Source organism: Xyrauchen texanus, chromosome 48 (assembly GCF_025860055.1).
Source record: "Xyrauchen texanus isolate HMW12.3.18 chromosome 48, RBS_HiC_50CHRs, whole genome shotgun sequence".
NCBI lineage: Eukaryota > Metazoa > Chordata > Actinopteri > Cypriniformes > Catostomidae > Xyrauchen > Xyrauchen texanus.
Genome location: NC_068323.1, coordinates 651550 through 679049, shown reverse-complemented (window position 1 = coordinate 679049; position 27500 = coordinate 651550). Strand labels below are relative to the sequence as shown.

The following is a 27500-nucleotide window of genomic DNA, read 5'->3' as shown; positions in this document are numbered from 1 at the left end:
AGCAACTTTTAAAAGTGTCGTATTTTGCGTGTTCAGTTAAACTCTACAATATATTAGTGCAACTTGTACGGAGCCTCTTAAAGGACAGAGAGGAAATGTATTTCTTTTGCATTTCTTCACTAAAAGGAAAGGATTTTTTTTACTATGGATAATATAAATACTCACAAAACTCACTGCAAGGGAACGCAAAACTTACAGCGAGGGAACACAAACTTATTAAAGGGAACGCAAAACGTCTTAAAGGAATGGGAACGCAAACCTTACAGCGAGGGAACGCAAAACTCACTGCGAGGGAACGCTAAACTCACTGCGAGGGAACGCAAAACTCACTGCGAGGGAACGCAAACTTATTAAAGGGAACGCAAAACGTCTTAAAGGAATGGGAACGCTAAACTCACCGCGAGGGAACGCAAACCTTACAGCGATGGAACGCAAACCTCACTGCGAGGGAACGCAAAACTCACTGCGAGGGAACGCAAAACTCACTGCGAGGGAACGCAAAACTCACTGCGAGGGAACGCTAACCTCACTGCGAGGGAACGCTAAACTCACTGCGAGGGAACGCTAACCTCACTGCGAGGGAACGCAAACCTTACAGCGAGGGAACGCAAAACTCACTGCGAGGGAACGCAAACCTCACTGCGAGGGAACGCTAACCTCACTGCGAGGGAACGCAAACCTCACTGCGAGGGAACGCAAAACTCACTGCGAGGGAACGCAAACCTCACTGCGAGGGAACGCAAAGGGAACGCAAAACGTATTAAAGGGAACGCAAAACTCACTGCGAGGGAACGCAAAACGTATTAAAGGGAACGCAAAACATATTAAAGGGAACGCAAAACATATTAAAGGGAACGCAAAACTCACTGCGAGGGAACGCAAAACGTATTAAAGGGAACGCTAAACTCACTGCGAGGGAACGCTAAACCTCACTAAGAGGGAACGCTAAACTCACTGCGAGGGAACGCTAAACTCACTGCGAGGGAACGCTAAACTCGACTGAAGGGGGAACGCGAAAATGAACGCAAAATGATTGTCAGTCACGGGAATAATCCTGAAGATATTGTGGGACGTGGTGAAGAACCGCTGAGGTTGCGACGCACCTTGTTGACGCCTCTGTACACCTCTGTGACTCTGGGATCCAGCTGCGGGACGGGTCGACCCGACACCTCTGACATCACTGTGCCCACCTCAGTCTGTTTCTCTGTGATCTTCTCCATGATGATGTCCGCTAGCGTACGCCTACGACCACACAAACAACACATGACCAACACAACCCCTTCAGAGCGTCAATCAAGTCCCACACTGGATGCCAGCTCACCTGACAGGTGGGTTCTTGTTCATAAACATCTGGATGGCTCTCTCATCTTCAGGGTCCACCTGAACCTCAGAGCTGGACTCTTCTGCGACTTCCCCCAGTGCTGGCCATTCTTCATCAGAGTCTCCATCCTGTGTGCTGGGACCTGAAACAACAACAACATGATTTACCTTTTCCCGCCTATAACATATATGTGTCATGCATAATGAAAATCAGACGTGCTTTTATTACGTAATACCATGTGTTCTGGACTATCAGTTTCTCACCTAGTTGAGTAGCTTGTTGTCTCTTGGTCTCTGGTGTGAATCCCAACTCGGTCTGTAGTTCGTCCTGTTGGATTCGGGCCTGTTGGAGGATCTTTCTGGACAGTTTCTCGTCCACATAGTCCTGCTCTTCATCGTGAGTTCGGCTCCGGTTCTTCACACGGCCGCTGATCCGGACCGCATCTCCCTGTAGGATCTGATCCGCCAAAGACACACCAGCACCGCTGCGCTCCGGTCCGGACTTACTCTTCTTTACCTTCGGCATGATGATTATATTATTAATATCATAAATATATTATTATTTATACCTACATGGACTCATGACACGCTGCTGAGCGCACAACACACGTGGGTCTGAAGCAAATGGCTTTGTGTGTGCGCGCTAGTCCGTGTGTATGTTCATGCATGTCCAGAACGCTGATCTGAGATCAGATGACGCGGACGAGCGCTGGTCACAGTGTTTATATTGCACTGATACCAGCTGATCTCAGAGCAGCGCTGCGTCACACTGTTTACTTCCGCTCACAACTCCGCCTACATGAGTGTGTACCGCTCTGAATTACTGTATCAGTATGTTTGCGAGCATATTATTACTTTATATAGATAATTATGATTATCTGTGTCTTGTTAAAATACATTTATCAATTTAACCGATTCTATATTATTAACGAACGCAACAATGATCCGGTAGTAAATACCGGTTCCCGGAAGTGTGTGGCATTGAAATGGATGTCGAAACTCTTTAATTATTTTATAATAAATGTTTGTTTTGACGATTCGTTTCGTGTGTTCTGCTGTTATTGTACATTTTAAATGATTAAATAGTTATTGCGCTGTGAGTTTAATTTTTTTTTTACAATTAATGAGATGTTTACATAATCAGTTTATATTTTATATTAATATTAATATTTTTCTTCTGCTCGTTTTGATTATGAATAAAAAAAAACACACCACAAAAACACTTATTTAAGACTAATAGTACAGTGTTTTTATTGTTGGGAGGACATTACACAGTAAACAATTAAGAGCACCAGCTATAATAATATTGCCCCCTAAAATGTACTCGGCACCCCTCATTTTTGGTTTAAATCATAGTTTTAGTAGAACATTTCCTTTAAATTTGGTCAATATTTTGTCATGTCATATGAATCATATACGTTTTGGTCAGTTTCATTGTTTTTTTCATCTCGTCTTAGTTATCGTTGACAAAAAAAAAAATTTCAGTAACTTCATTGACATAATTAACACTGCATGTCGAAAAATGGCGAGGAATTTTAAAAGTATGAATCTTAGAGTTTAGTAATAATGGGGTCTGGATATATCAGCGAGTATTGACGCTGACTATCACACCTGAAGCCGTGAGTTTGAATCCAGGGAGTGCTGAGTGACTCCAGACAGGTCTCCTTAGCAACCAAATTGGCCCGGTTGCTAGGGAGGGTAGAGTCACATGGGGTAACCAAATTGGCCTGGTTGCTAGGGAGGGTAGAGTCACATGGGGTAACCAAATTGGTCCAGTTGCTAGGGAGGGTAGAGTCACATGGGGTAACCAAATTGGCCTGGTTGCTAGGGAGGGTAGAGTCACATGGGGTAACCAAATTGGCTCAGTTGCTAGGGAGGGTGGAGTCACATGGGGTAACCAAATTGGCTCAGTTGCTAGGGAGGGTGGAGTCACATGGGGTAACCAAATTGGCTCAGTTGCTAGGAAGGGTGGAGTCACATGGGGTAACCAAATTGGCCCGGTTGCTAGGGAGGGTAGAGTCACATGGGGTAACCTCCTCGTGGTGGTGATTAGTGGTTCTCTCAATGGGGCGTGTGGTGAGTTGTGTGTGGATCGTGGAGAGTAGCATGAGCCTCCACATGCTGTGAGTCTCCGCGGTGTCATGCACAACGAGTCACGTGATCAGATGCGCGGATTGACAGTCTCAGAAGCGGACGCAACTGACACTCGTCCTCCACCACCCGGATTGAGGCGAGTAACCGCGCCACCACGAGGACCTGCTAAGTAGTGAAGATTGGGCGTTCTAAATTGGGATAAAAAAAAATTATAATAAATAACTAAAAAAACATTTATTGCTAATACTGTGAAGGATGTGGTAAGGGACCTTCTGAATACAGGGTCCATTTTTTGGTATTATTCATCTTCAATGTAGTATTACTGACCGGTACTGTCGCCCCCTATAGGTATATTACACAGTCTGCATGTTAAACTCACCAGCTGCCATTCCTCGTACCAAAATCTCCCTATTTGTCGAGAAAATCTGGGCCGTGTGGACTGTGCTGATGACCAAATTTGCATTATGCATATTGTGCATTAACGCTAACATGAAAACAGTAACGCCCGTTTCACACATACTCCGTGTGCAGTGCGTATGCGGTACAGGAGCAAAAATGTGTAAGGAATTTTGATTTTAAATCTAAATGTTAAATTTGAGATTGTTTAAGGCATTGAAACAGTATGAAAATTCATTTGAATCATTGTGATTCTTTGTTTTACATGTAGTTCGAGTTGAAGAAAAGCTATCGCGCTATATCTGTTGCTAAGAAGGAGCTAGAATGAGACGCATTTGGGTTCACTGTCTTTTTTTAGGGTAAAAAATCATATAGGATGGCATTTTGCAACTTTTGGGACTATAATCATTCTTTTTTGTTTTTCTTGACCCCGTAACGCCCGTTTCACACATACTCCGTTTGCAGTGCGTATTTTTTTCCGTTCCCATGTTAACAGGTTAGAGCTTTTACACTGCACGCGGATGCAGTCCGTCGATCCGTTCCAGTTGCGGTGCGTATACAGCAGTGCAGCGATCGTTTCCGCACCGAGTCTATTTTTGCTGTGCTGCACCGCACTGAATTAAAGTGGCAGCGCATTGTTCACATTAAAATAGACATAGATTGACAAGAAACTGTAATAATGTCATCATATACACATAATTTCAGTTAATGTGTTCTACAGTTACTAAATTACAGGGTCAAGAAAAACAAAAAAGTATAATTATAGTCCCAAAAGTTGCAAAATGCCATCCTATATGATTTTTTACCCTAAAAAAAGACAGTGAACCCAAATGCGTCTCATTCTAGCTCCTTCTTAGCAACAGATATGCGATAGCTTTTCTTCAACTCGAACTACATGTAAAACAAAGAATCACAATGATTCAAATGAATTTTCATACTGTTTCAATGCCTTAAACAATCTCAAATTTAACGTTTGGGTTTAAAATCAAAATTCCTTACACATTTTTGATTTTGTGGCACACAGAAACTGCGGATCAGTAGCGCACTGCAAACGCAGCATATGTGAAAGCACTATAGCGCATGCTGCTCCTGTACCGCATACGTACCGCATACGCACTGCACACGGAGTATGTGTGAAACGGGCGTAACAGTGCGTAACAATGAAGCCAGTGGGAAGAAAAATGTAATGTTATGACATGATATGTTGCCCAAATACTGGTGTACTATCTTACTACACACTCAGAAGTATGTACTTTACCATATAAGGTATACGTACATACTTTAAGTGTCTTTGTTTACGCTCCATACAAACCAGACTTCAAGTACATTTACATTTATGCATTTGGCAGACGCTTTTATCCAAAGCGACTTACAGAGACCTTATTACAGGGACAATCCCCCCGGAGCAACCTGGAGTTAAGTGCCTTACTCAAGGACACAATGGTGGTGACTGTGGGGATCAAACCAGCAACCTTCTGATTACCAATGTATTATACAGTGCACTTATTACAGGGACAATCCCCCCGGAGCAACCTGGAGTTAAGTGTCTTACTCAAGGACACAATGGTGGTGACTGTGGGGATCAAACCAGCAACCTTCTGAGTACCAATGTATTATACAGAGCACTTATTACAGGGACAATCCCCCCGGAGCAACCTGGAGTTAAGTGTCTTACTCAAGGACACAATGGTGGTGACTGTGGGGATCAAACCAGCAACCTTCTGATTACCAATGTATTAAACAGAGCACTTATTACAGGGACAATCCCCCCGGAGCAACCTGGAGTTAAGTGCCTTACTCAATGACACAATGGTGGTGGCTGTGGGGCTCGAACTAGCGTCCTTCTAATTACCAGATTACCAGTTATGTGCTTAGACCACTACACCACCACCACTCCAAGTATTCATTTATAATTACACGGCTCAATCAGCATTTCAGGCATAATGATGATTGAGCCGTGTAATTATAAATGAATACTTGGAGTGGTGGTGGTGTAGTGGTCTAAGCATTATTATAAATTAATTATGCATTTCAGGCATAATGATGATTGCCAGACGAATCTTAAATATTATCAGTTGTAATTAATGTTTATCCACAAAACCTGTTTATTCCATCTGAACTTGTAATGAACCAGGAACATTTAAATCTTCTCTACTTTGGGCTCTGAAATATTTGCACTTTATACTTCAATATTGTAAATAGGAAATAATTCTCCCGTTAAAGTAACCTCACGAAGGTTAATCCGTTAAATTGGAACTTTAAAACCTGAGCGACGTCGACTCAACCAATGGGAGATTAGCTGAATTGCGCAACCGATCGCCCCCTAAACCAATCAAACAAGGCCATCAGTGGATCGACCGCTCTCCAGCCAATCAGGCTCCGTGACGTCAGTGGTGGGCCAGTTTGGTTGAGCCGAAAATGGTGACAGTTCGCGCGTGCGGATGATGGCGGTAAATAACAGCCGAACGTGAGTGTAAATACAATAAATACACACACATATTTACCGTCATTTTCCGCGTGTAACGGACTTTACCGGATGTGTGGTGGAGTTTACATTGCACTCGGGCTGAGGGGCAGTTTTATAGCAGATCGTCGGTTTTTTGTGAGTTAGTTCCGTGTCTGCCTCTCGAGCTGGTTTTTGTTTAACGGGTTTAAAGTAACGGATCCCTCGCGCAGGTGTAGACACACTCAACCGTAATCCGCCGGTACCGGAACCTCCCGTATACACCACTGCCGCGGGTTCCGCTTGTCTCCCGGCGGAGCGCCTTTTGTTCTGTGAGTAGCACTAGCGGTTTAGCACACACACACACACACACACACACACACACACACACACACACTCCATTGTGTGACAGACAACATTCAAAGAACAGAGACAAACACTCATATACTTCCACACAGTCAAATATATACATGCACTTACATATGCACAAACATGCATGCATTACCATATTCCTAAAGCATAACACACACACTCATATACATACCCCAAAACGCAGACACACTCAGAACCAGTTTACTGGACCAGTTTAAGATCAGGACTGACCCTTGTAATAGACTGATGTATTATGGATCAATAACTCTTAATCATGTTAAAGTTGCAGGTGTAAATAACATGCATGTTTCCCGTCAACAGCAGTAATTCTGCGTGATGAAGCCCTTTAAATTCTACAGCTGCAGGAAATGCCTGCTCTGATGCTGGACCTCAACTATTTCTCACAGTGAGTCTGTTTTTCCTGTAAATAGCTGTTAATCCTCATTTGGCTGGACAATCCGTGGAACTCTTAAGACATTTTACTCAGTTTCACTTGGTTTGTTTACATGCACTTTAAAAGTTTGATTTCAGTTGGACTAAAACAGTGACCCCGTTCATGTGCACAACTGTTTATTCCAGGGTTTTTGTAGAAAGTGTGGATGTGCGTTTAACCGACCGGATAACTAGCGTCATAGGACGGAGCCCGACAACAAGTCAACACAGTGGAAATAATTCAACATTTGTGGGAAATCGGACACACACTAAACTATACCAATTTAAACACATCCATTTAAAATATCGACTACTGTCCCTCGTGTGCGAGTATATCCGCTCAAGTTGGGGGAATCCTGGAGTTTGATGAGTTTAAAGAAATAAAGACAAGCAACAGAGAACAAAAAATGGCATGTTTGTTATTTACGCAAGTGTCGCGGAGAAATTACGTTGCTGCAAACTGACCGAGGTGCACCGGTGCATGTATATGGGGGTAAGAGAAAGCCGCGAACACGATGCATGTAAACGAGAACAACGCTTTCCAGTCTTGAGCAGCTCACAGTTAATGGCTTCTGGTTTCCATGTAAACAAGCTCAGTAAGTCGTCTTTTTAAAGCATCTTTATAGTACTTTTTAAGTACCAGTCTCATTTTGATAAGTCAGACTTAGAGTAGATCATTTGATTGTAGCTCTGGTTCATCCAGCATGTATATGGGTTAATCAGACCACATATGGCCTCATGTTGGGTGCATGCTCCAAAAGATAAAGGTGACCCACAATGTGTATTTAACACTTCCTCAGCTGATGTCCTTCTTTCAAATACCAAGTTATGTGTTGTCATGTGTACTTGGACAGACAGATGAGTAGAATACTGAGTATTGGCATTGTATTGTAGCAAGTCACTTTACTAGTTACTTTCAAAAAGTGTTATTGTGTGACTTTTAATGAGTTAGACCCCTACACTGCCGATGAACGAAATGTTTTGCAATTATCTGCCTCTGTCGTCTTCAGGATGGGTGCGGTCATGGCGTATGGATCCTGACTCTGTGTGCTCATGCGTGTTAGGAGACATGGATCGCTGTAAACATGTGGTGCGGCTCCGTTTGGGCCATGGCCACTCTATCCTCAACCCGCAGATGTGGCGCTGTGTGGACTGCAGCACCACAGAGTCAGTATGGGCCTGTCTGAAGTGCTCTCACGTGGCGTGCGGCCGCTACATGGAGGAACACTCACTCAGTCACTACCAGCAGTCGCAGCACCCTTTGGCCATGGAGGTTCGTGAGTTGGACGTCTTTTGTTTTGCGTGTGGAGATTATGTGTTGAACGATAATGTCGAGGGAGACCTGAAGCTCCTCCGAGGTGCTCTGTCAACAGTCCGCCATCCCGGTCAGCGCTCTCTGCGGTCTTCTGTGGCTGATGGTGCTCTCAGAGCACGGGGGGGTGCAGAGCTACGGACGGCCATGCAGACAGCATTGTGGCATCGGCGAAAAACTCTTCTCAGAGGTGCCATACACCACTGGAGAAGTCGGCAGCAGGAGGAGTTGAGAAGGCGCGAGGAGAAACAGGAGCAGGAGCGAGAGGAGAAGCGACAACAACGCAGGGAGGTCAAGAGGAGACTGATGGGAGAACTTGCTAACATCCCGCCAAGGAAGAGCGCACGCCTGCTTACTCAGGCTCCTCGTCCCACCCTCGCCCTCATCCCGCAGAAGTTCCGTGAACCCCCTGAACGACTCCTGGCTGTTCCCAAACATCTCCTACTTCCCCTGTCCAACAAACCTCTTGCACGCAAACCACTCCGTGCTGCAGGTAGGTTGCGCCGATATCATGCGTCACAGTCATCTCGTCGCAGGAAACTTGCACCTGGAGTCACAGGACTACGTAACCTAGGCAACACATGTTATATGAACTCCATCCTGCAGGTGTTGAGTCACCTGCAGAAGTTCAGGGAGTGTTTCCTCACACTGGATCTGTGCGAGACAGAGGAGCTGCTCGCTAAGACCAACCACTCGCAGGGTATGGTGGGTGGGGCCAGTGCTCTCACTGCGCTGGGCCGCATGGGGAGGGTGAGTGGAGGTGCCTTGCTGGGCAGCAAACAGAACATCCCGCCTAGTCTTAGCGCAGCCGAACTGGTACAACCAAAAGAGCCACGATCTTCGTCTCGGCCACAGATGTCGCTGTGTCACGAGCTGCACACGCTCTTCAGGGTCATGTGGTCGGGTCGGTGGTCACTGGTTTCTCCATTCGCCATGCTGCACTCTGTATGGAATCTGATTCCGGCATTTCGTGGATACGACCAGCAGGATGCGCAGGAGTTCCTATGTGAGCTTCTGGATAAAGTTCAACAGGAACTGGAATCTGACGGACCCCGGAAACATTTCCTGATCCCCCTCACCCAGCGGAAACTGTCCAAACAGGTCCTCAAAGTGCTCAACACAATCTTCCATGGACAGCTGCTCAGCCAGGTAATGCATAACTTACACTGTTTATTTTTGAAATTTGTGATTTATTTCTGAGCTGAATTTATGTCATACTGTCCCTGCAGGTAACGTGTTTGTCCTGCGAGCGCAAGTCGAACACAGTTGAGCCGTTCTGGGATTTGTCTCTGGAGTTCCCAGAGCGATACCACCGCATGGAGAAGCTCAGCGCGGCAGCGTGTCAGCGGAGCTGCTCTCTGTCGGAGATGCTCGCAAAGTTCACAGAGACGGAAGCTTTGGAGGGCTGCATCTACGCCTGTAACTTCTGCAACAGTCAGTACCCGGAACTCTGGACTTTCTTTACAGATCTAAAAAGGTGTGATGTGTGATTATTGATGCTTTTCTAAATTAAATGTGCTGTTTGTTTGTTTGTTAGGAAAACGTCGCAAATCGTCCCATAAGCCCCTGTCCCTGTCCGAGGCCTGTAAGCAGTTACTGATCTGCCGTTTACCTCAGGTGCTGCGGCTACACCTTAAACGCTTCCGGTTAGTCGGAACTCTTCCCAAGTTTCACCTTCAAAAACTCCATCACATAGCTGTGCTCTCTTTCCAACAATTCCATTCACGTGTTTTCAGGTGGTCCGGTCGGAATCACCGGGAGAAGATCGGCGTCCACGTGGCTTTCGATCAGGTCCTGAATATAGAACCATACTGCTACTCGGATGCTGCCACGTCGCCACAAAGAGAGGCCTACACCTACGACCTGTCTGCTGTAGTGATGCATCATGGGAAAGGCTTTGGCTCAGGGCACTACACAGCCTACTGTTATAACACTGAAGGAGGTACGTAACTGTTCCGTAACCACTGTTTATAATGGCGTTTTCACACTAGACCTTTTGGTGCAGGACTCAAGTTCGTTTGATGTCACTCTTTGGTTCGTCTGATCGTGTGAAACCTCTTCAGAAATGGATGTGCAATAGTGAAAACGGTACAGTTAATTTGGACACTACTACTAGTAGTAGTGTACTCGCAGTTGGTCAAAGCAGTCCAGCCCATTTTGCACAAGTGAATCCCAAATGATTATACTATTATAGGATAAGTGTCATGGTTACTGTGTTGGTGTTGCAGGTTTCTGGGTTCACTGTAACGACTCCGAGATGAACGTGTGCAGTGTGGAGGAGGTGTGCAGCACTCAGGCCTACATCCTGTTCTACACGCAACGCTCCGCCTAGACCTGTCTGTCTCTCTCTCTACCTGTTTCTCTACCTCTCTCTCTCTCTCTCTCTCTCTCTCTCTATTGGTCTTTCTCTTTGCCTTTCTATACCTGCCTCTCTTTTCTCTCTACCTGTCTCTCTGTCTGTCTCTGCTGGCACAGTCACACTTTACCCAGGGCATTCAGGACCAAACTAACTCACCTGTAGGGTCCAGTACAGCAGGGACACACACTCACAGTTGAACTCCAGGTACTGAAGTCCGTCTGCTGTCGTTTCATTGGACGGATTGAAACAGATGGCCGCTCATCCTGGAGAGAATGTGACAGCAATATGACCATCACACACACTGAATCAGGAATTCTTCATCTTTGATACTGCAACGGTTTTCTACTCTATTTCTATTGGGGTTTCAATTCAGGAAAACAGAGAAAACCTCTTGATTTCCATCAGTGAAAATGACTGAACAATCAATGACGCTGAATGTCTTTAGTTTTGTGTGTTTGGAAGGGTGTGACTGCTGACCTCTGACCCTTGTCCTGTATTGTGAGAGCACCTGTTATCAACTTTATTGATCTTGTGGGATCTTACTGATGATAGTGATTAAAAAATAACCTTAATGAGCCTCCGTGTCTCCTTTTTATATACAAGTCTGCTTATTTCTCTACAATAACTAATAATGTAATGCAAAAACTGGTTTGACCCGACTGACTCCTTAACATTTGATGGAAATCACTAGATATACATTTTTCAAATTATTGGACCATTATTACTATTTATTTGGCCGTCGCTGGAGATACGTGGGTTTTGTTCGCATAATGATGTAGTTACAGAACCTAACAGCAGGGATAATTGGCACATGCTAACCATCTGGCCTGGTCTTGTCCAAATGTAAAATGTATTTGGACAAGAGGAGACCGTCTGACCAACAAAGAGTTCTTTTTTTTTTTTAACACCGAGTAATTTTGTAATTCATTATAAAGTGGTGAGCAAAAAATAAATAAAAAGTGATATTTAAATACTAGCTTAGCAGTGGTTAAGAATTTACATCTGCCAAAAAAAATAATTAATGGACATAACTTTTGAGTATAAAGCAGATTAAACCTTTGTAGTTAAAGACATTTCATGTATTCGAATTTTAACCCTTGTGCATCAATTTAAAAAAGTTACTCGGAGGTCCTTAAAGGACAAAAATGTCCACGTCAAACAATTGTCATAATAATAATATACTTACACTTTCAATTATTTACTTTTTTTAAGCGACATCAATCCTGATAATAACTACCAAATACCCATTAATTTTTTGGATTTTAATGCCAGCTTTACATTTACATTCCTCAGTGTGTTTTGTATGTGTGTGTGTAAAAAAACAACAATGACATCCATACCAACACACACACTTTTATAATACAGTACACAGAGAATAGGGGAAAAGCTTGTATTTGCTCCATAGGATAAACATGAGATAAATTGAATCATCTGGTGGAAAGTGAAAGTGTAAATTTTGTAGCCAGGGAATAATATCATATAATTCATGATTTTATGCTTTAATGTCACTGGGATCAAATGTTGCCGTTTTAACGGGTTTCAATGGGGATATTTATGTGCTGAAGACCTAAGTGAAACTATTTTGTGTACACAGTGTATTATATAGGCTATGTATTATAGATGTATTACAGGAATTGAGGTTGAAATATCAAAATTCCCCAAAAATACACACCTTTTGGCAAAATGTATGCCGTTGTCATTAATACAGCTAAAATTATCGAAAAAATCAAAAAGGTCGCTCAAGGGTTAAGGACCTCAGACCAAACTGAATATCTTGCAAAAGATCTGATGCCATAAACGTCTCAAACTTTGTAAAATACAGAGATTAGTTTTCTCTCAGACACGCTAAATGAAGCAGTATGGAATACTTTGTTTAATCTTGACTTTATTTCAAGTGTAAATTTCGTAAAGTTCCCGCCTTTTCTGTGGGTAAATTACCTCAGTCCGTCAACGGTCATTAGATGTGCTGTCTGAGAGATCTGATGAAGATGATATTTCTAATTCTGTCCACGATCCAGACACAGTTTGTCAGATCGATCTCATTTGCATAAGATTAATTAAATGTAGCTGCTTCTCATTAGAAAGATAATGAGAAAACCACCGCAGAGTAGTACCGCCATCTGCCGTCAGGTGGCGCCCAGGTTGTTGGCCATTTATCTGTGTTAAGAGAAGGAAATGGGTTCTTTCTAAACATGTAATCCAATTTGGGATTAAGGAATTTTATCTCGATTACGGCATCAAATTGTCGCACCACCCACCTAAGCACCATATTATAAACATTGACACACATACATAGATTGACCTATGTAAAAAGTAAAATTAATGAAACAAAACAGTATCTCACTTATTTGCAAATGTCTTTATTAAGAATGGTGTTGTGATTTTTAGCAAACGGGTAGAAACATGAGAAATGTGATCATGCCATTGGGATTGAGCGTGTTACACTATAGCTGTTTGCAAAAATGTTCTGGTGACAAATGAGGTTATTGATTATTGACTATACGTTAGTCTGCCATTTCAATCTATGCCAACTATCACTTAACAACACATATAGCAAAATGGCAATGACCATGTTTCATCCTCCCTAATGTGATATTTCAGGAGATAAAATATAACAGACATTGAATTTCACAGAGACAAATCGTACAAGAATCAGCATATGTAAAATGTCCTCCATTAAAGTCTGCATGTAATCAAGAATTGACCGTATTTACTTTGTTAGCGCACATTACTAGTCTTGTGGTGAACAATTGATCCGTGCATGTTAATACACAGAAAATAAATAGTTAGTCTTCGTAATCTTAAATCTAAAATCTGAAAATTGGCTTCGCCTCTGGAATACGTTCCTTCTCTGATGGCGTTTATTGTGACATATTGGGCAGAACATATTTTAACCCATCCCCTCCAACCGGCAGTCTGCATTGAGCTTCGACAGCGAGTAAAAAATAAGCATAACAATCAGAGATGGCGAGGAGGTGCGTTTTAGGTTGTGGCTCTCTGACAATTTTACTAATTGTAAAATTAGCATCACAGGGTTCTGGGTATGTCAGCGAGTATTGACACTGACTTTCACCGCTGGAGTCGTGAGTTTGAATCCATCCTGGGTGTGCTGAGTGTCTCCAGTCAGGTCTCCTTAGCAACCAAATTAGCCCGGTTGCTAGGGTGGGTAGAGTCACATGGGGTAACCTCGTGGTCACTATAATGTGGTTCTCGCTCTCGGTGGGGCGTGTGGTGAGTTGTGCGTGGATGCCGCGGAGAATAGCGTGAAGCCTCCACATGCACTACGACTCCACGGTAACACGCTCAACAAGTCACGTGATAAGATGCGCGGATTGACGGTCTCAGACGCTGAGGCAACTGAGATTCGTCCTCCGCCACCCGGATTGAGGCGAGTCACTACACCACCACGAGGACCTAGAGCACATTGGGAATTGGGCGTTCCAGATTGGGGAGAAAAGGGGAGAAAATCCCCCCAAAAACTCAAATTAGCATTACCATTGGAGACATCGAGATGCTCTCGAGGGTGAACTTGCTCCTGAGCCTCCACGTCCAGGTCACCGTTAGTACTCTCAGCAGGTAATGGCTCAAACCTATAAGGCCTGATTCCTGCGATAAAATGATCCTCTGTTTGCTCCTGCTGCTCGTCCTCCTCCACCTGCTGCGAACAAACTTCTTCCCCATCGAACGCGATTGATGGCGGTGTGTCAGGCATTGAGAAGTCCTCCACAACTGGCTGTAAACTTCCATTTCTAGATCCAATCAATTCCCAATGGAGAAAATCAAGCCCTGCCCACAATTTTTCACGATACTGAAGTAATGTCGGTCGCAACTTTCGTTACATGCGGACTTTAACGATGATGACTGGTCTAAGATGGGATTGCGTAAGTCAGAGTAAAGCCATGCATCAACAGAAAAAAACGTATTTCTTGTGTCAGAAACCGTTTTAACATTCATTTGTTTAAGGGTTGAAATGAGGGTAAGTAAATGAACAGAATTTTGATTTTTAGGTTAACTATCCCTAAAGCAAAGAGACAGAGGCAAGAGACAAAGGTCTAAATAAAATGATAAATCCTTTTTTGGAAAGAACAGACATGAACTGATAAGTTGTTCATCCAAGCCTGTTATTGAAACAGTGCCGTCTTCTGACTTGGTATCTCCCTGTCGAAACAGGGCTATAAAGTTGCTTGTCCTGCCCACCCAAATCACTGAAGTAAATAAATAGATGGATGTTTATATAGTTTTATACCATAAATCTCTCACCAACTTCTGATGAGATGAGATTACGATGGGACGGGATGCGTCACCGTTAGTATTAAGTTCTGAGCGTTTATTCTAATTGCTTCTCTCAGCTGGGTAGTAGAAAGAGCTCCAGCCAATCCCAGTGTTTCCATAGTGTGACAAGGAAGAGCGCCAGGGCAAGGGTGGCGCCAACACGAGTGCGAGTCTTCATGAGGGGCGTGATGAAGTTGGCCATGGTGGAGACGAACACCAGCAGCACGGCCATCAGGGCGAGAATCACGTTGATGAGTTTTCCTAGCAGTGCTCGGGCGTTTGCGTTCTCGACGCCCTCCAACTGTACCACCTGCTGCTGCTGCTGTTGCAACTCGAGTTTGGTGATGCGTGTCAGACAGGACTCTACCGCCTCCTGTACACACACACACACACCCAGGAAATCAATCTGCCAATGGATTTCTTATAGTTGTCTGCATATTAAACTGAGATAGAAGAATGTATTACAACATCTAAATACAAAAAAGGTATTTAACATACTAACCTGGATGTCTCGTGCTCTCTCGTATGACTGATACGCCACCTTCTCCTCCATGCTGGCGAGCTCTTGCTTCAGGTTGCTCATCTCATTCTGATGAAGTTCTGTCAGGTCATTCAACTGCTCTTCTAGACGCTCGTACCTGTATTGGAGAGGCAAGGCATACGTTTCAATAGTCGATCTTCAATGCCCTAAATCTACTGTAGGAAGTCCTCTTTTACCTGTATCGCTCTTCCTGCAAGCACTGGGTCATGTAGGTGTAGTCACTCTGCAGCTGCACCTTCATGTCTTCGATTGCGTCCTCCATATGCACCTGACTGGCTTTGATCTCCTGCAGGCCTTCCAGTAGCATGTCCCAAGAGGAAGAAGACGAGTGGTGGTGATGATGGTGGTGATGGTGTCCATCCAGTCGAGGGCTGCCCATGGTCGCCCCCATCCCGGACATAGCCCCTCCCGCCCCACCAGAGTTGCTGCCAACTGCAGACCCAGAGGTGGCGCTGGAGCATTCATCGTCACTGCCGTATTTAGGGCTGGAGACAAGGGTGGCACTCCCGCTCAGAGCTCTGGGCGTCTCCTCTGTGTGCCCATCCTCCAGAGCGTCCTTCATGTGCGCTATGTTGTCGGCGCTGCCGAACTTATTGCGAATGAGACTGGCAAACTCTCGCGGTTTGGAGACAACGGCCGTGTGCGTGAGCGCCGAGACTCCACCCTTTACCCCTTCCACAACGCCCCCTCCGAAACCACTGATTCCTGCCCGAACATTAGCACCAACATCTTTCAGCCCCTGCTGCATGTCCCTCAACACATCTTTCGGTTGGCGAGCAGGACCGTTCTACAAACGAGAGAAGCATTGGTAATAATGTATAAGAAACATTCAAACCCATGATGATCCAGTCAAAGATGCATGCATGTAAATGTACCTGCTCAATCTCTTTAAGTTTCTTGTGGTAGTGCTCGAGTTTCTTGTGCAGGTGTGCAATCGTCTGCGCAGACTTCTGGTTCTTCTTCTCAAACACCTGTTTGATGCGTGACGCCTGTTGTTTGTCGGCATTGTGGGCCAGTTTGAGATACTCAGCCACATTATCATCACGGGCTTCCTGTTCCACACGGATCTGCTCTGTGATCTTCAGGATCTTCTGCTGCAGGTGTTCCAGCGCCACTCGTGTTCTCTGGACCTCGCCACACGCCCCGTCCGAACCCGCCTCCACACTGATGTTCCCGTCTGAACCACCATGGCTCACGGATGGTGGCAGACTTAGTGTGGACACTTCACTCTTATCCAGCTGCAAACGCGCAGTGAAACCATAAGCATGCAGTTACTGTTATGTTGCAAGATAATATGCAATGCACACAGTAATTACAAACACAAACCACATAATCACTGTTATATGCAGCTAGTTTTAACACACACACAAATAAACATTAAACATCTGTTATCAAAACATGCAGATTCTGTTATCAAAACACATGCAGATTCTAACACCTCTATCATGCATGCAGCAGCAAGAGCAAGCGACCAGTGTCACGACTGTTTATTCACTAAACTAAAACTATCACACACTCAGAGTGAGAGAGGCAGCATAATGACCCACTTCTGAAAATATTTCTCATCCACTCATACACAACATCACAATAAATTAAGAGACACCATTTCGGCGAATATAGATTGATCAGTATTTCAACAGAAAAATGACACTGAGATCAGAGACACTCATAAGCAATGCATGTTTGAAATTATTAGTCATGCACACAGTAGAAAAATCAATAGTAATTATGCATCTCTAATTAATAATTCATAAAACACTGAATGAATGAATACACACACAACACAGAAAGTCACATCATCAAATCATCTTATCCTGCAACTCAATCTGCAGCTGTAAACAAACAAACTTGTGCCAGAAAATGTTTGTTAAATAGGCACACACAGCAGGGCTCCAAGAGGGTTTCTGTAGTCAATGCATCTTTAAATGCATGTGAAACTGCATGCCTGAGTCATGTTACCTGCTAACAGCACCTATGTGTGTGTGTGTGTGTGTGTGTGTGTGTGTGTGTGTGTGTGTGTGTGTGTGTGTGTGTTTGAGAGTGTGTGTGTGTGTGTGAGCGTGTATTTATCACTTTGTGGGGACCAAATGTCCCCATAAGGATAATAAAACCCGAAATTTTTGACCTTGTGGGGACATTTTGTCGGTCCCCATGAGGAAAACAGCTTATAAATCATACTAAATTATGTTTTTTGAAAATGTAAAAATGCAGAAAGTTTTCTGTGAGGGTTAGGTTTAGGGGTAGGGTTAGGTTTAGGGGATAGAATATAAAGTTTGTACAGTATAAAAACCATTATGTCTATGGAAAGTCCCCATAAAACATGGAAACACAACATGTGTGTGTGTGTGTGTGTGTGTGTGTGTGTGTGTGTGTGTGTGTGTGTGTAAACTTGACTCAGAAAAGCACAGGCAACATGAATCAGTGAAGGAGTGCGTGTTAGGTGACTGAGTGACTTAACAAATGAACAGGAGGAAATCTGCAGCTGATTTCAGATATGCAGAATCTGCAGTTAAATTCAGACATGCAAGATTTGCATCTGATTTCAAATTTTAAGAATTTGCAGTTAACTTTAGACATGAAGAATCTGCAGCTTATTTCAGATATACAGAATCTGCAGCTGATTTCAGATATACAGAATCTGTAGCTGATTTCAGATATACAGAATCTGCAGCTGATTTCAGATATACAGAATCTGCAGCTGAATTCAGATATACAGAATCTGCAGCTGATTTCAGATATACAGAATCTGCGGCTGAATTCAGATATACAAAATCTGCAGCTGATTTCAGATATACAGAATCTGCGGCTGAATTCAGATATACAGAATCTGCAGCTGAATTCAGATATACAGAATCTGCAGCTGAATTCAGACATACAGAATCTGCAGCTGAATTCAGACATACAGAATCTGCAGCTGATTTCAGACATACAGAATCTGCAGCTGAATTCAGACATACAGAATCTGCAGCTGATTTCAGACATACAGAATCTGCAGCTGAATTCAGACATACAGAATCTGCAGCTGATTTCAGATATACAGAATCTGCAGCTGAATTCAGATATACAGAATGTGCAGCTGATTTCAGACATACGGAATCTGCGGCTGATTTCAGATATACAGAATCTGCGGCTGATTTCAGACATACAGAATCTGCAGCTGATTTCAGATATACAGAATCTGCGGCTGATTTCAGACATACAGAATCTGCAGCTGAATTCAGATATACAGAATCTGCAGCTGATTTCAGACATACAGAATCTGCAGCTGAATTCAGACATACAGAATCTGCAGCTGATTTCAGACATACAGAATCTGCAGCTGATTTCAGACATACAGAATCTGCAGCTGAATTCAGACATACAGAATCTGCAGCTGATTTCAGATATACAGAATCTGCAGATGAATTCAGACATACGGAATCTGCAGCTGAATTCAGATATACAGAATGTGCAGCTGATTTCAGACATACGGAATCTGCGGCTGATTTCAGATATACAGAATCTGCGGCTGAATTCAGATATACAGAATCTGCGGCTGATTTCAGATATACAGAATCTGCGGCTGAATTCAGATATACAGAATCTGCAGCTGATTTCAGATATACAGAATGTGCAGCTGATTTCAGATATACAGAATGTGCAGCTGATTTCAGATATACAGAATGTGCAGCTGATTTCAGATATACAGAATCTGCAGCTGAATTCAGATATACAGAATCTGCAGCTCAATTCAGATATACAGAATCTGCAGCTGAATTCAGATATACAGAATCTGCAGCTGAATTCAGATATACAGATTGTGCAGCTGATTTCAGATATACAGAATCTGCAGCTGATTTCAGATATACAGAATCTGCGGCTGATTTCAGATATACAGAATCTGCAGCTGATTTCAGATATACAGAATCTGCGGCTGATTTCAGATATACAGAATCTGCAGCTGATTTCAGATATACAGAATCTGCGGCTGAATTCAGATATACAGAATCTGCAGCTGATTTCAGATATACAGAATCTGCGGCTGATTTCAGACATACAGAATCTGCAGCTGAATTCAGATATACAGAATCTGCAGCTGAATTCAGATATACAGAATGTGCAGCTGATTTCAGATATACAGAATCTGCAGCTGAATTCAGATATACAGAATGTGCAGCTGATTTCAGATATACAGAATCTGCAGCTGATTTCAGATATACAGAATGTGCAGCTGATTTCAGATATACAGAATCTGCAGCTGATTTCAGATATACAGAATCTGCAGCTGAATTCAGATATACAGAATGTGCAGCTGATTTCAGATATACAGAATCTGCAGCTGAATTCAGATATACAGAATGTGCAGCTGATTTCAGATATACAGAATCTGCAGCTGATTTCAGATATACAGAATGTGCAGCTGATTTCAGATATACAGAATCTGCAGCTGATTTCAGATATACAGAATCTGTAGCTGATTTCAGATATACAGAATCTGCAGCTGATTTCAGATATACAGAATCTGTAGCTGATTTCAGATATACAGAATCTGCAGCTGAATTCAGATATACAGAATCTGCAGCTGAATTCAGATATACAGAATCTGCAGCTGATTTCAGACATACAGAATCTTAAATTGATTTCAGACATGCAGTATCTGTATCTGACTACAAACATACAGAATCTGCAGCTTAATTTTGACTTTTAGCATCTGCAGCTGACGTTGTAGAGAACACGCAGAATCTGCAACTAAATTCAGACACTTCAGAAAGAGTCGAGAGATAGATGCGTGATTATGGACAGACAGATCGACGGATGGACTGATGAATGGATGGATGCTACGACACAGGAACAAAATGAAGATTAATTTGCGAGAAATTACCATGTTCTTCAGTCCAGGATGTGCATGTTCACCGCAGAGACGTATAAGAGGGCCATGCCGCTCTCTGACTGTCTCTCTCTATCTCTCTCTCTTTTTTGCACCCCTCCTCCAGATATCTGTCTATCTCTCAGGCTAATCGTCCATTGTTAACAATAGAGTCAGAATCATCTGTGGTTTTGTTTCTCGCATCTTTCTCTTGTCTGTATCTCTTGTTTCTTTCTCATCTCTGTCTCTCCGGCTGTGTGTCTGTGTGTTTTGCAGCGGCTGCAGCGCAGAGGGAGGAGGGGAGCTCATTGGAGCATGCGTCACACACACATTAAACTGACACACTGCAGCTTTTACACGGATACACACTCTCTGAGCTTAATCTGTCTGAGATATGTGTGTGTGTGTGTGTGTGTGTGTGTGTGTGTGTGTGTGTGTATAATAGTGGATTGAACTTTTCAGTGTATGTGTGTATGTGAGCATGCTGGTGTGTGTTTTTTCAGAGTGTGAAACAAATTTTTTTAAGGGATTGGTGTTTGTGTTGGGGGGGTGGGGTTGAGGACATTTCCCAAACAGGCAGGAGGGGCTGATGGGAAATGCTGATGTCAGTATCATAGCAATATGTTTCACAACAACTGGGTCACTGTGCTGAAGACCAACACTATGCACCGGTTACACACACACACATGTTACTACACACTGCAGTGGCCGCATATTAAAACAATGCACACGTGCGACAACACTGCATACAAACACAACACGCATGTGAAGTGCAGCTGATTTTAATTTCACGAAATACACAATTAATGGAAGTTCACCAGCAGGCATGCATCCTCACTGGCAAAAATACTTTTTTTGTTTGTTTGTTTTTTATTTTATCTCCTTTTCCTCCCAATTTTGGAATGCCCAATTCCCAATGCGCTCTAAGTCCTCGTGGTGGCGTGGTTACTCGCCTCAATCTGGGTGGTGGAGGACGAGTCTCAGTTGCCGCCACTTCTGAGACAGTCAAGTGGCGCATCTGATCACGTGACTCGTTGTGCATGACACCGCGGAGACTCACAGCATGTGGAGGCTCATGCTACTCTCCACGATCCACACACAACTCACCACACGCCCCATTGAGAGAACCACTAATAACCACCACGAGGAGGTTACCCCATGTGACTCTACCCTCCCTAGCAACCGGCCAATTTGGTTGCTAAGGAGTCCTGACTGGAGTCACTCAGCACACGCCCCATTGAGAGCCCAATTCCCAATGTACTCTAGGTCCTCGTGGTGGCGTAGTGACTCGCCTCAATCCAAGTGACAGAGGACGAATCTCAGTTGCCTCCGCGCCTGAGACCGTCAATCTGTGCACCTTATTATATGACTTGTTGAGCGCGTTACCGTGGAGACATAGCGCATGTATGAGGCTTCACGCTATTCTCCGCGGCATCCACGCACAACTCGCCACACCGAGAGCGAGAACCACATTATAGTGACCACGAGGAGGTTATCCCATGTGACTCTACCCTCCCTAGCAACCGCGCCAATTTGGTTGCTAAGGAGACCTGACTGGAGTCACTCAGCACGCCCTGGATTCAAACTCATGACTCCAGGTGTGATAGTCAGCGTCAATACTCGCTGAGATTCCCAGAACCCCCTGAATATATATTAGGACTTTTTAGGACATTTTTGCTTAGTAACTTTATTTTCATAATGAATTAAGCTCTTTTAAATCCCAAATTTCCATTCCTGTAATAGGGGGAAAAAAATCACATTTGTACTACCGTATTGTGAAAGTCACTCAGTACGCTTTGGATTCGTCTCCAGGGGTAGTAGTCAGCATCAATACTCGCTGAGTAATCAATAGATGTTGCCAATTGTTTAAAAACTCATTCTCAGAAATAATGCTATTCTATTTATCAATTTATATGAAAAGCCAAAAATGATTACGAGTCCATAACAAATCAGTTTCTCTTCCACTTTATTTAGGAACAATTAAATGTAAATCTACAATACAATATTAATCAGGAAATAAATACAGAACACTTTAATATCTCTTTAACAATAACAGACCTGTGCAAGTTACACTATTCAGAATAACACAAACGTAATTCTGAATTAACCGTGAGTATTTACAGACCGATCGCAGACATCTACAAGCATCAGGATACAAGAAACATCACAGAATGGATTTGATCGACATAGGCTAGGTCAACGTTAGTCAACGTTGATGGGGTGTCACATATTTGAGTGTTGGTACTCCATGATAACAACATCAAAACTGAGTGTTTGTGAATGCACTGTTCCAATGGGCCACATTGACGAAACACAAGTGCTTTTGTGCATCAATGAATGCATCTTTGCGTACAATTAAAACAGAAATTCTTGTGCTTCATACTTGAGGTCCAATGTTTGTAACGACACTACATTTACCTTGTAAAGACGTACTTGCTGCTCCGTTATGAGAGCAGCTGTATGAGAACATATTGGCAGCTTAATCAAAGTTTACGTAATAACATTATTAAGAAGGGTTAGATTATAAATAACTGCCAAAAGAAATTAGGCACCAAAGACTGTTTAGAGTTTTTAAAAGGAGTTATATGTTTTGTGCAATATAGCAATACATTAGTATATGTGCACACTGAAAGATCAGTGTTATATCGTAAGTCGATAAACTTCATCATCATTTTTTAAGGTCTTTTTGACACAAATTCCAAAAGATTCAATTCATGGGCGTCGAGGGTCTTTCAAATCCCCCACCCAAATACCAAACCAACTGTTAAGGCTTTTCTTAAACATACATTTCTTCAAATGTCCACGTAAAAACATAAAACAGTAAGTGCTAAAAGAAGGAATGGCAAAGAACCGATTTCCTTAACCATAATCAACAGCACGATTGAAGGAAACACAAATGAAATAACACAAACGACAGCAGAACTCTAAATGAAATGCTTTTGCCTTGGAGCGGACGTCACCGTCGACAGGATTGATCAGGGACAATGTGGCACTCTTGTACAGCTCATGTGGTGAAGAATGTGTCCATGACCAGACCTGGGACAGAAGTCCTGGTGGGAAATGATCCTAATGATGGTTTCAAGTGATCATCTTGCATAGAAATACACTGAAGGTAATGGTGTAGAGTTAATCAATACATGTTTCCTTATTCTTGTGATGAGGATATGAGTCCAGACACATGGAGTTCCTGAGTTAGTACGTGTGTGTGTGTGTGTGTGTGTGTGTGTGTGTGTGTGTGTGTGTGATAGTTAATTTCCTGATTTACGGGGTGTGTCCACCAGTCTCTTCTTTGCTTGGTAGAAATCTGTTTGGATAAAAGAGTGTGTGTAAGATACAACATCAATATTCCTACTACTCATGAAACTCTAATTAACGTTTTTATGGGAGTAATTACATTCATATGATGTAATTACTTAATAAACAATAAATAAACTAGTGAATCTCACCAGAACATTTGTATTAATCACAAATTAATCAATTTTTTTGCCTTGTTATTTGCATGATAATTAAACACATTTCTTTGCACAAAAATGTATAATTTTGTATTTTTTATAATATATATATATTTTTTATTTTCTCCCCAATTTGTTACGGCCAATTCCCAGTGTGCTCCAAGTCCTCGTGGTGGCGTAGTGACTCGCCGGGTGGCGGAGGACGAATCTCAGTTGCCTCCACGCCTGAGACCGTCAATCCGCGCATCTTATCACGTGACTTGTTGAGCGTGTTACCGTGGAGACATAGCGCGTGTGGAGGCTTCACACTATTCTCCACAACATCCACACACAACTCACCACACGCCCCACCGAGAGCGAGAACCACATTATAGCGACCACGAGGAGGTTACCCCATGTGACTCTATCCTCCGTAGCAACCGGGCCAATTTGGTTGCTAAGGAGACCTGACTGGAGTCACTCAGCACGCCCTGGATTCAAACTCGCGACTCCAGGTGTGAGAGTCAGCGTCAATACTCGCTGAGATACTCAGGCCACCTATAATTTAATACTTTTGATTTTAGGGTGATATTCTGAATTTGAGATTCACCGAATCTTCCTGAATCTGCGGTTAGCCCCGCCCCACCTCATCCCTCCGCTCACCTGTGATATTCGTCTGTTTTCTTTTCAGTGCACCATTCTTGTCTGGCGTTTTCTCCATGTCCTGCGGGACCGAAACGAACTGCTCCGGTGTTTTGGGGATGTTTTCTTTTCCGACGCCAGTTGGATCGGTCAGACCGTCACATGACGATTCTCCACGTGGTCTCGACAGCTCCTCCGTCTGGCAGCTGCGGTACAATACAGGCACTCGAACTCTGGACACGCCCTCCCACTGGAAGTCTCCGCCCTCGAGTGGCTTTTCTGAGATGAAATCGAAGCTCCAGCGTCGCGTCGCATCTTCCAGGTCTTTGCGTAGAGCGTCTCGATACTCGGCCTGAAGCTGCTCGTGATCCACCGGACCGAAAAGACTCCGCCGCGTCGAGCCGTTGCCAAGAGCTCGCAGGATCCGTTTGTGAGATGACATGGTGCGCAACTGCAAGGACAGAGAAAAAGGGACATAAACATTTGAAACAATAACAGTCTTAAAAGTTTGTAGTTAACAGCAGTGATAGACAGAAATGTCTGCCAGCCAAATAAATCGAGTGATATTTGTCCATTCAGAAATAATGGTGATATTTCTGTAGAAAAATCTATATCTGTCACTAAAACCCATATCGGTCGATAGGCAACACCATCAAGTCTGAAAACTCCAATTGAAAATGTAAATATCCCACAATAATATCACAACAAAACAGCCTGAAATCAAAGTTAAATTCCAATTATTTAGTTCCCATACACAAAATACAACAAATGTCTTCATGTTGTTGTCTCTGACCTGTCTCCTTCTCTGTGCAGTCATGTCTGTCTGTCTCTCTGAGGCTGTGTGTGGTGCTTATAAAGACTGTCGTGACTCATGCACAGATACATGTCTAGGCATAACTGCAGAAACATGTGAGGACATGTTCCACTGACTCAAACTACATCTGCAGTGTGAAGACTGACCAGTAGTGGCCGCTGCTGGACCACACAGTTGTGACATTTTATAACCACTATATATAGAGCACATTCACATATTTAATAAATTATAAGTAAAAACCTGGTCTATTTTCATCACATAGAAACACTAGTTTAACTCTATATCACTTCCATGCTCAGAAAAATGTATTGTGGACCAAAAGCCACATAACAACTTCTCTGCTCAATGCAAATAACACCAACATATGACAAGAACTGGTGTTAAAATTACACAAAGAACTGACAACCCAAAACCCACAACCAAAGTCTTGACACTCACACACATCTTTGAAATTTACATGAATACATTTAATTTTTTTTATTATTTTTTTTAACTTCTGACCAATGACAATTATTTATTTTGGGATATAGTTATAAAATCTTGTTTTTGTTTTGTTTTTTCCGTGAGGAATTTCGCAAGCTAGTATAAAACTTTTAGAATCTTGTAATAAATCCCGTTTTAAGCTTGTATCGTGATGTCATCACACGTCACACTTGTAGTAATGGAACGTGCTGTTCTTTTCGAAAAAATAAAGGCTGTGGCGGGAATCCGGGATTCTGTTTGATTTGTTAGAAGTGACTCAGACACGCCCCGCCCACTTTGTCTTCTGCGTCAACGTGAATCAGAAGCTCGTGTGTGCCGGTGGAAAACAGCTGTCAGTCCCAGACATTACTCCATCACACCAGTTTACAATAACGCTCATAAAGATAAATATAACTCCCGATGATGAATATAAGTGCCACATTGATCTATTCAACAACTTATAAGGAAGAAGGTTTCAGATGAAATATTGTGTATGACGATTATTTAACTTCATAATTATCAGAGAGAAACAAAACAGTTAATACTTCATCTTTACAGATTAATATTAGATTACATAACTTAAATTAAACATTAAGTGTTAATAAATTAAAAAAACAAAAGTTATGAAAGTGCAAAACGAAGTAATAAACATGCAACTTACATTATTTATTAGCTTCCGAAGAGTGATTTCTCTCTCTCTCTCTCTCTCTCATATATATATATATTCCTCTTTGTAGATAAAACTGTAGAGGTTAGAGTTACCCTTAACAAGAGTATCGAGGTCAAAAACAAAGTTTGAGATTGCCTTCAGGTGATTTCCTGAATGACGGTACAGCGGATAATGCAGTGACAGATATTCTGTGCGAGAGATCATCAACTCCGATGGGCGTGGCCGTACGGTGGGCGGGGTTTAGTGAGATCAGCACGTGTACTGAACAACATGCCAGCACGTGAGTGCGCAGGGATGATGAATTGAAGTGAATCATGTTAGGGATGGGCAACGCCACTTATTTTCTTTTCGGTCCGATACCAATACCGATGCCTCTATTAAATATGAAAATAATAATAATAATAAAAATAATAATAATAATAATAAATAAAATAAATTAAAAATGTAAAAAATATATATATATATCGTATATATTTATATATATAAAATTGGTAATTTATTTTATTTATTTATTTTATAAAATTGGTAATTGAAAATATTATGTTTGGTCATAATTATTTTTTTTTATTTATATTTTAATAATAAAACAGAAACAGAGAATTTTATGAGCCTAAACAGACAATATTTATACTTCTGTTTTGTTTACTGGTACAAAAATTAACCATGTTTACCACTACAACATTACTGTAGTAAAACCATCGTTCTGCCAATAATAATAATAATAATAATAATAAAACAAACAAACAAGATTACCACAACATTACTGTAGTAAAAACATCGTTAACAGTATTTTTACACTCTATTACACTCAAACTCATTACAGGAAGTGTCAACTTTATATATATGTGGTTATTTTAGTGTGAATTACTCCAGAAGTTTCTCTGATTTCTGTCATTACCGCTATAAGACACGGATCTCTCTCGCTTGAACGAGTTTTGTGATCGTAAGCGATTGTGTTGCATGTTCAGACGAGCGGAAGAAGAAATAGTTCCTGTCCTGCACAAGTATTTGCTAATATAACCTAATCAATTTATTTCACTTTGAAGTGTATGATTATTGTTCATGTGCATGGTAACCAAATAATAAAATACCTA

The 27500-nt window shown here is 42.5% G+C and overlaps 4 protein-coding genes across 6 annotated transcripts in view; 1 reads left to right on the top strand and 3 right to left on the bottom strand.

Annotated features, from left to right (window-relative positions):
* The window catches only part of LOC127639920 (bystin-like), a 9780-nt gene extending 7812 nt beyond the window's left edge, over window positions 1-1968 (bottom strand). Inside the window, 3 exon segments of the mRNA XM_052122255.1 lie at window positions 1104-1242; window positions 1322-1463; window positions 1585-1968. Coding sequence (XP_051978215.1) covers window positions 1104-1242; window positions 1322-1463; window positions 1585-1846 — 543 coding nt within the window. The 5' untranslated portion in view covers window positions 1847-1968.
* Window positions 1969-6228: 4260 nt separating this feature from the next.
* Window positions 6229-11299, top strand: LOC127639956 (ubiquitin carboxyl-terminal hydrolase 49-like). 2 transcript variants are annotated; one of them, XM_052122309.1, is made up of 7 exons: window positions 6229-6585; window positions 6950-7031; window positions 8068-9518; window positions 9599-9803; window positions 9907-10015; window positions 10106-10311; window positions 10598-11299. In XM_052122309.1, the coding sequence occupies exons 3-7, from the start codon at window positions 8088-8090 to the stop codon at window positions 10699-10701; spliced, it is 2055 nt and encodes a 684-aa protein (XP_051978269.1). In that variant the 5' UTR covers window positions 6229-6585; window positions 6950-7031; window positions 8068-8087; the 3' UTR covers window positions 10702-11299. The 2 variants fall into 2 exon arrangements, with proteins under 2 accessions (XP_051978269.1, XP_051978268.1); XM_052122308.1 differs by having other exon boundaries at window positions 6947-7031.
* A 1776-nt stretch (window positions 11300-13075) lies between these two features.
* On the bottom strand, window positions 13076-20700 carry LOC127639957 (transmembrane and coiled-coil domains protein 2-like). Its single transcript, XM_052122310.1, has 5 exons — window positions 20403-20700; window positions 16417-16779; window positions 15718-16328; window positions 15503-15638; window positions 13076-15373 (listed from the first exon to the last, which is right to left on the bottom strand). Exons 1-5 carry the CDS (start codon window positions 20403-20405, stop codon window positions 15074-15076), a joined length of 1413 nt encoding a protein of 470 aa, XP_051978270.1. The 5' UTR covers window positions 20406-20700; the 3' UTR covers window positions 13076-15073.
* Window positions 20701-22336: 1636 nt separating this feature from the next.
* Window positions 22337-26575, bottom strand: LOC127639641 (cyclin-dependent kinase inhibitor 1-like). Of its 2 annotated transcripts, none has more exons than XM_052121768.1 (3): window positions 26398-26575; window positions 24482-24911; window positions 22337-23691 (listed from the first exon to the last, which is right to left on the bottom strand). In XM_052121768.1, exons 2-3 carry the CDS (start codon window positions 24900-24902, stop codon window positions 23636-23638), a joined length of 477 nt encoding a protein of 158 aa, XP_051977728.1. In that variant the 5' UTR covers window positions 24903-24911; window positions 26398-26575; the 3' UTR covers window positions 22337-23635. The 2 variants fall into 2 exon arrangements, with proteins under 2 accessions (XP_051977728.1, XP_051977727.1); XM_052121767.1 differs by lacking the exon at window positions 26398-26575 and adding an exon at window positions 25254-25681.
* Between the last annotated feature and the right edge of the window lie 925 nt (window positions 26576-27500).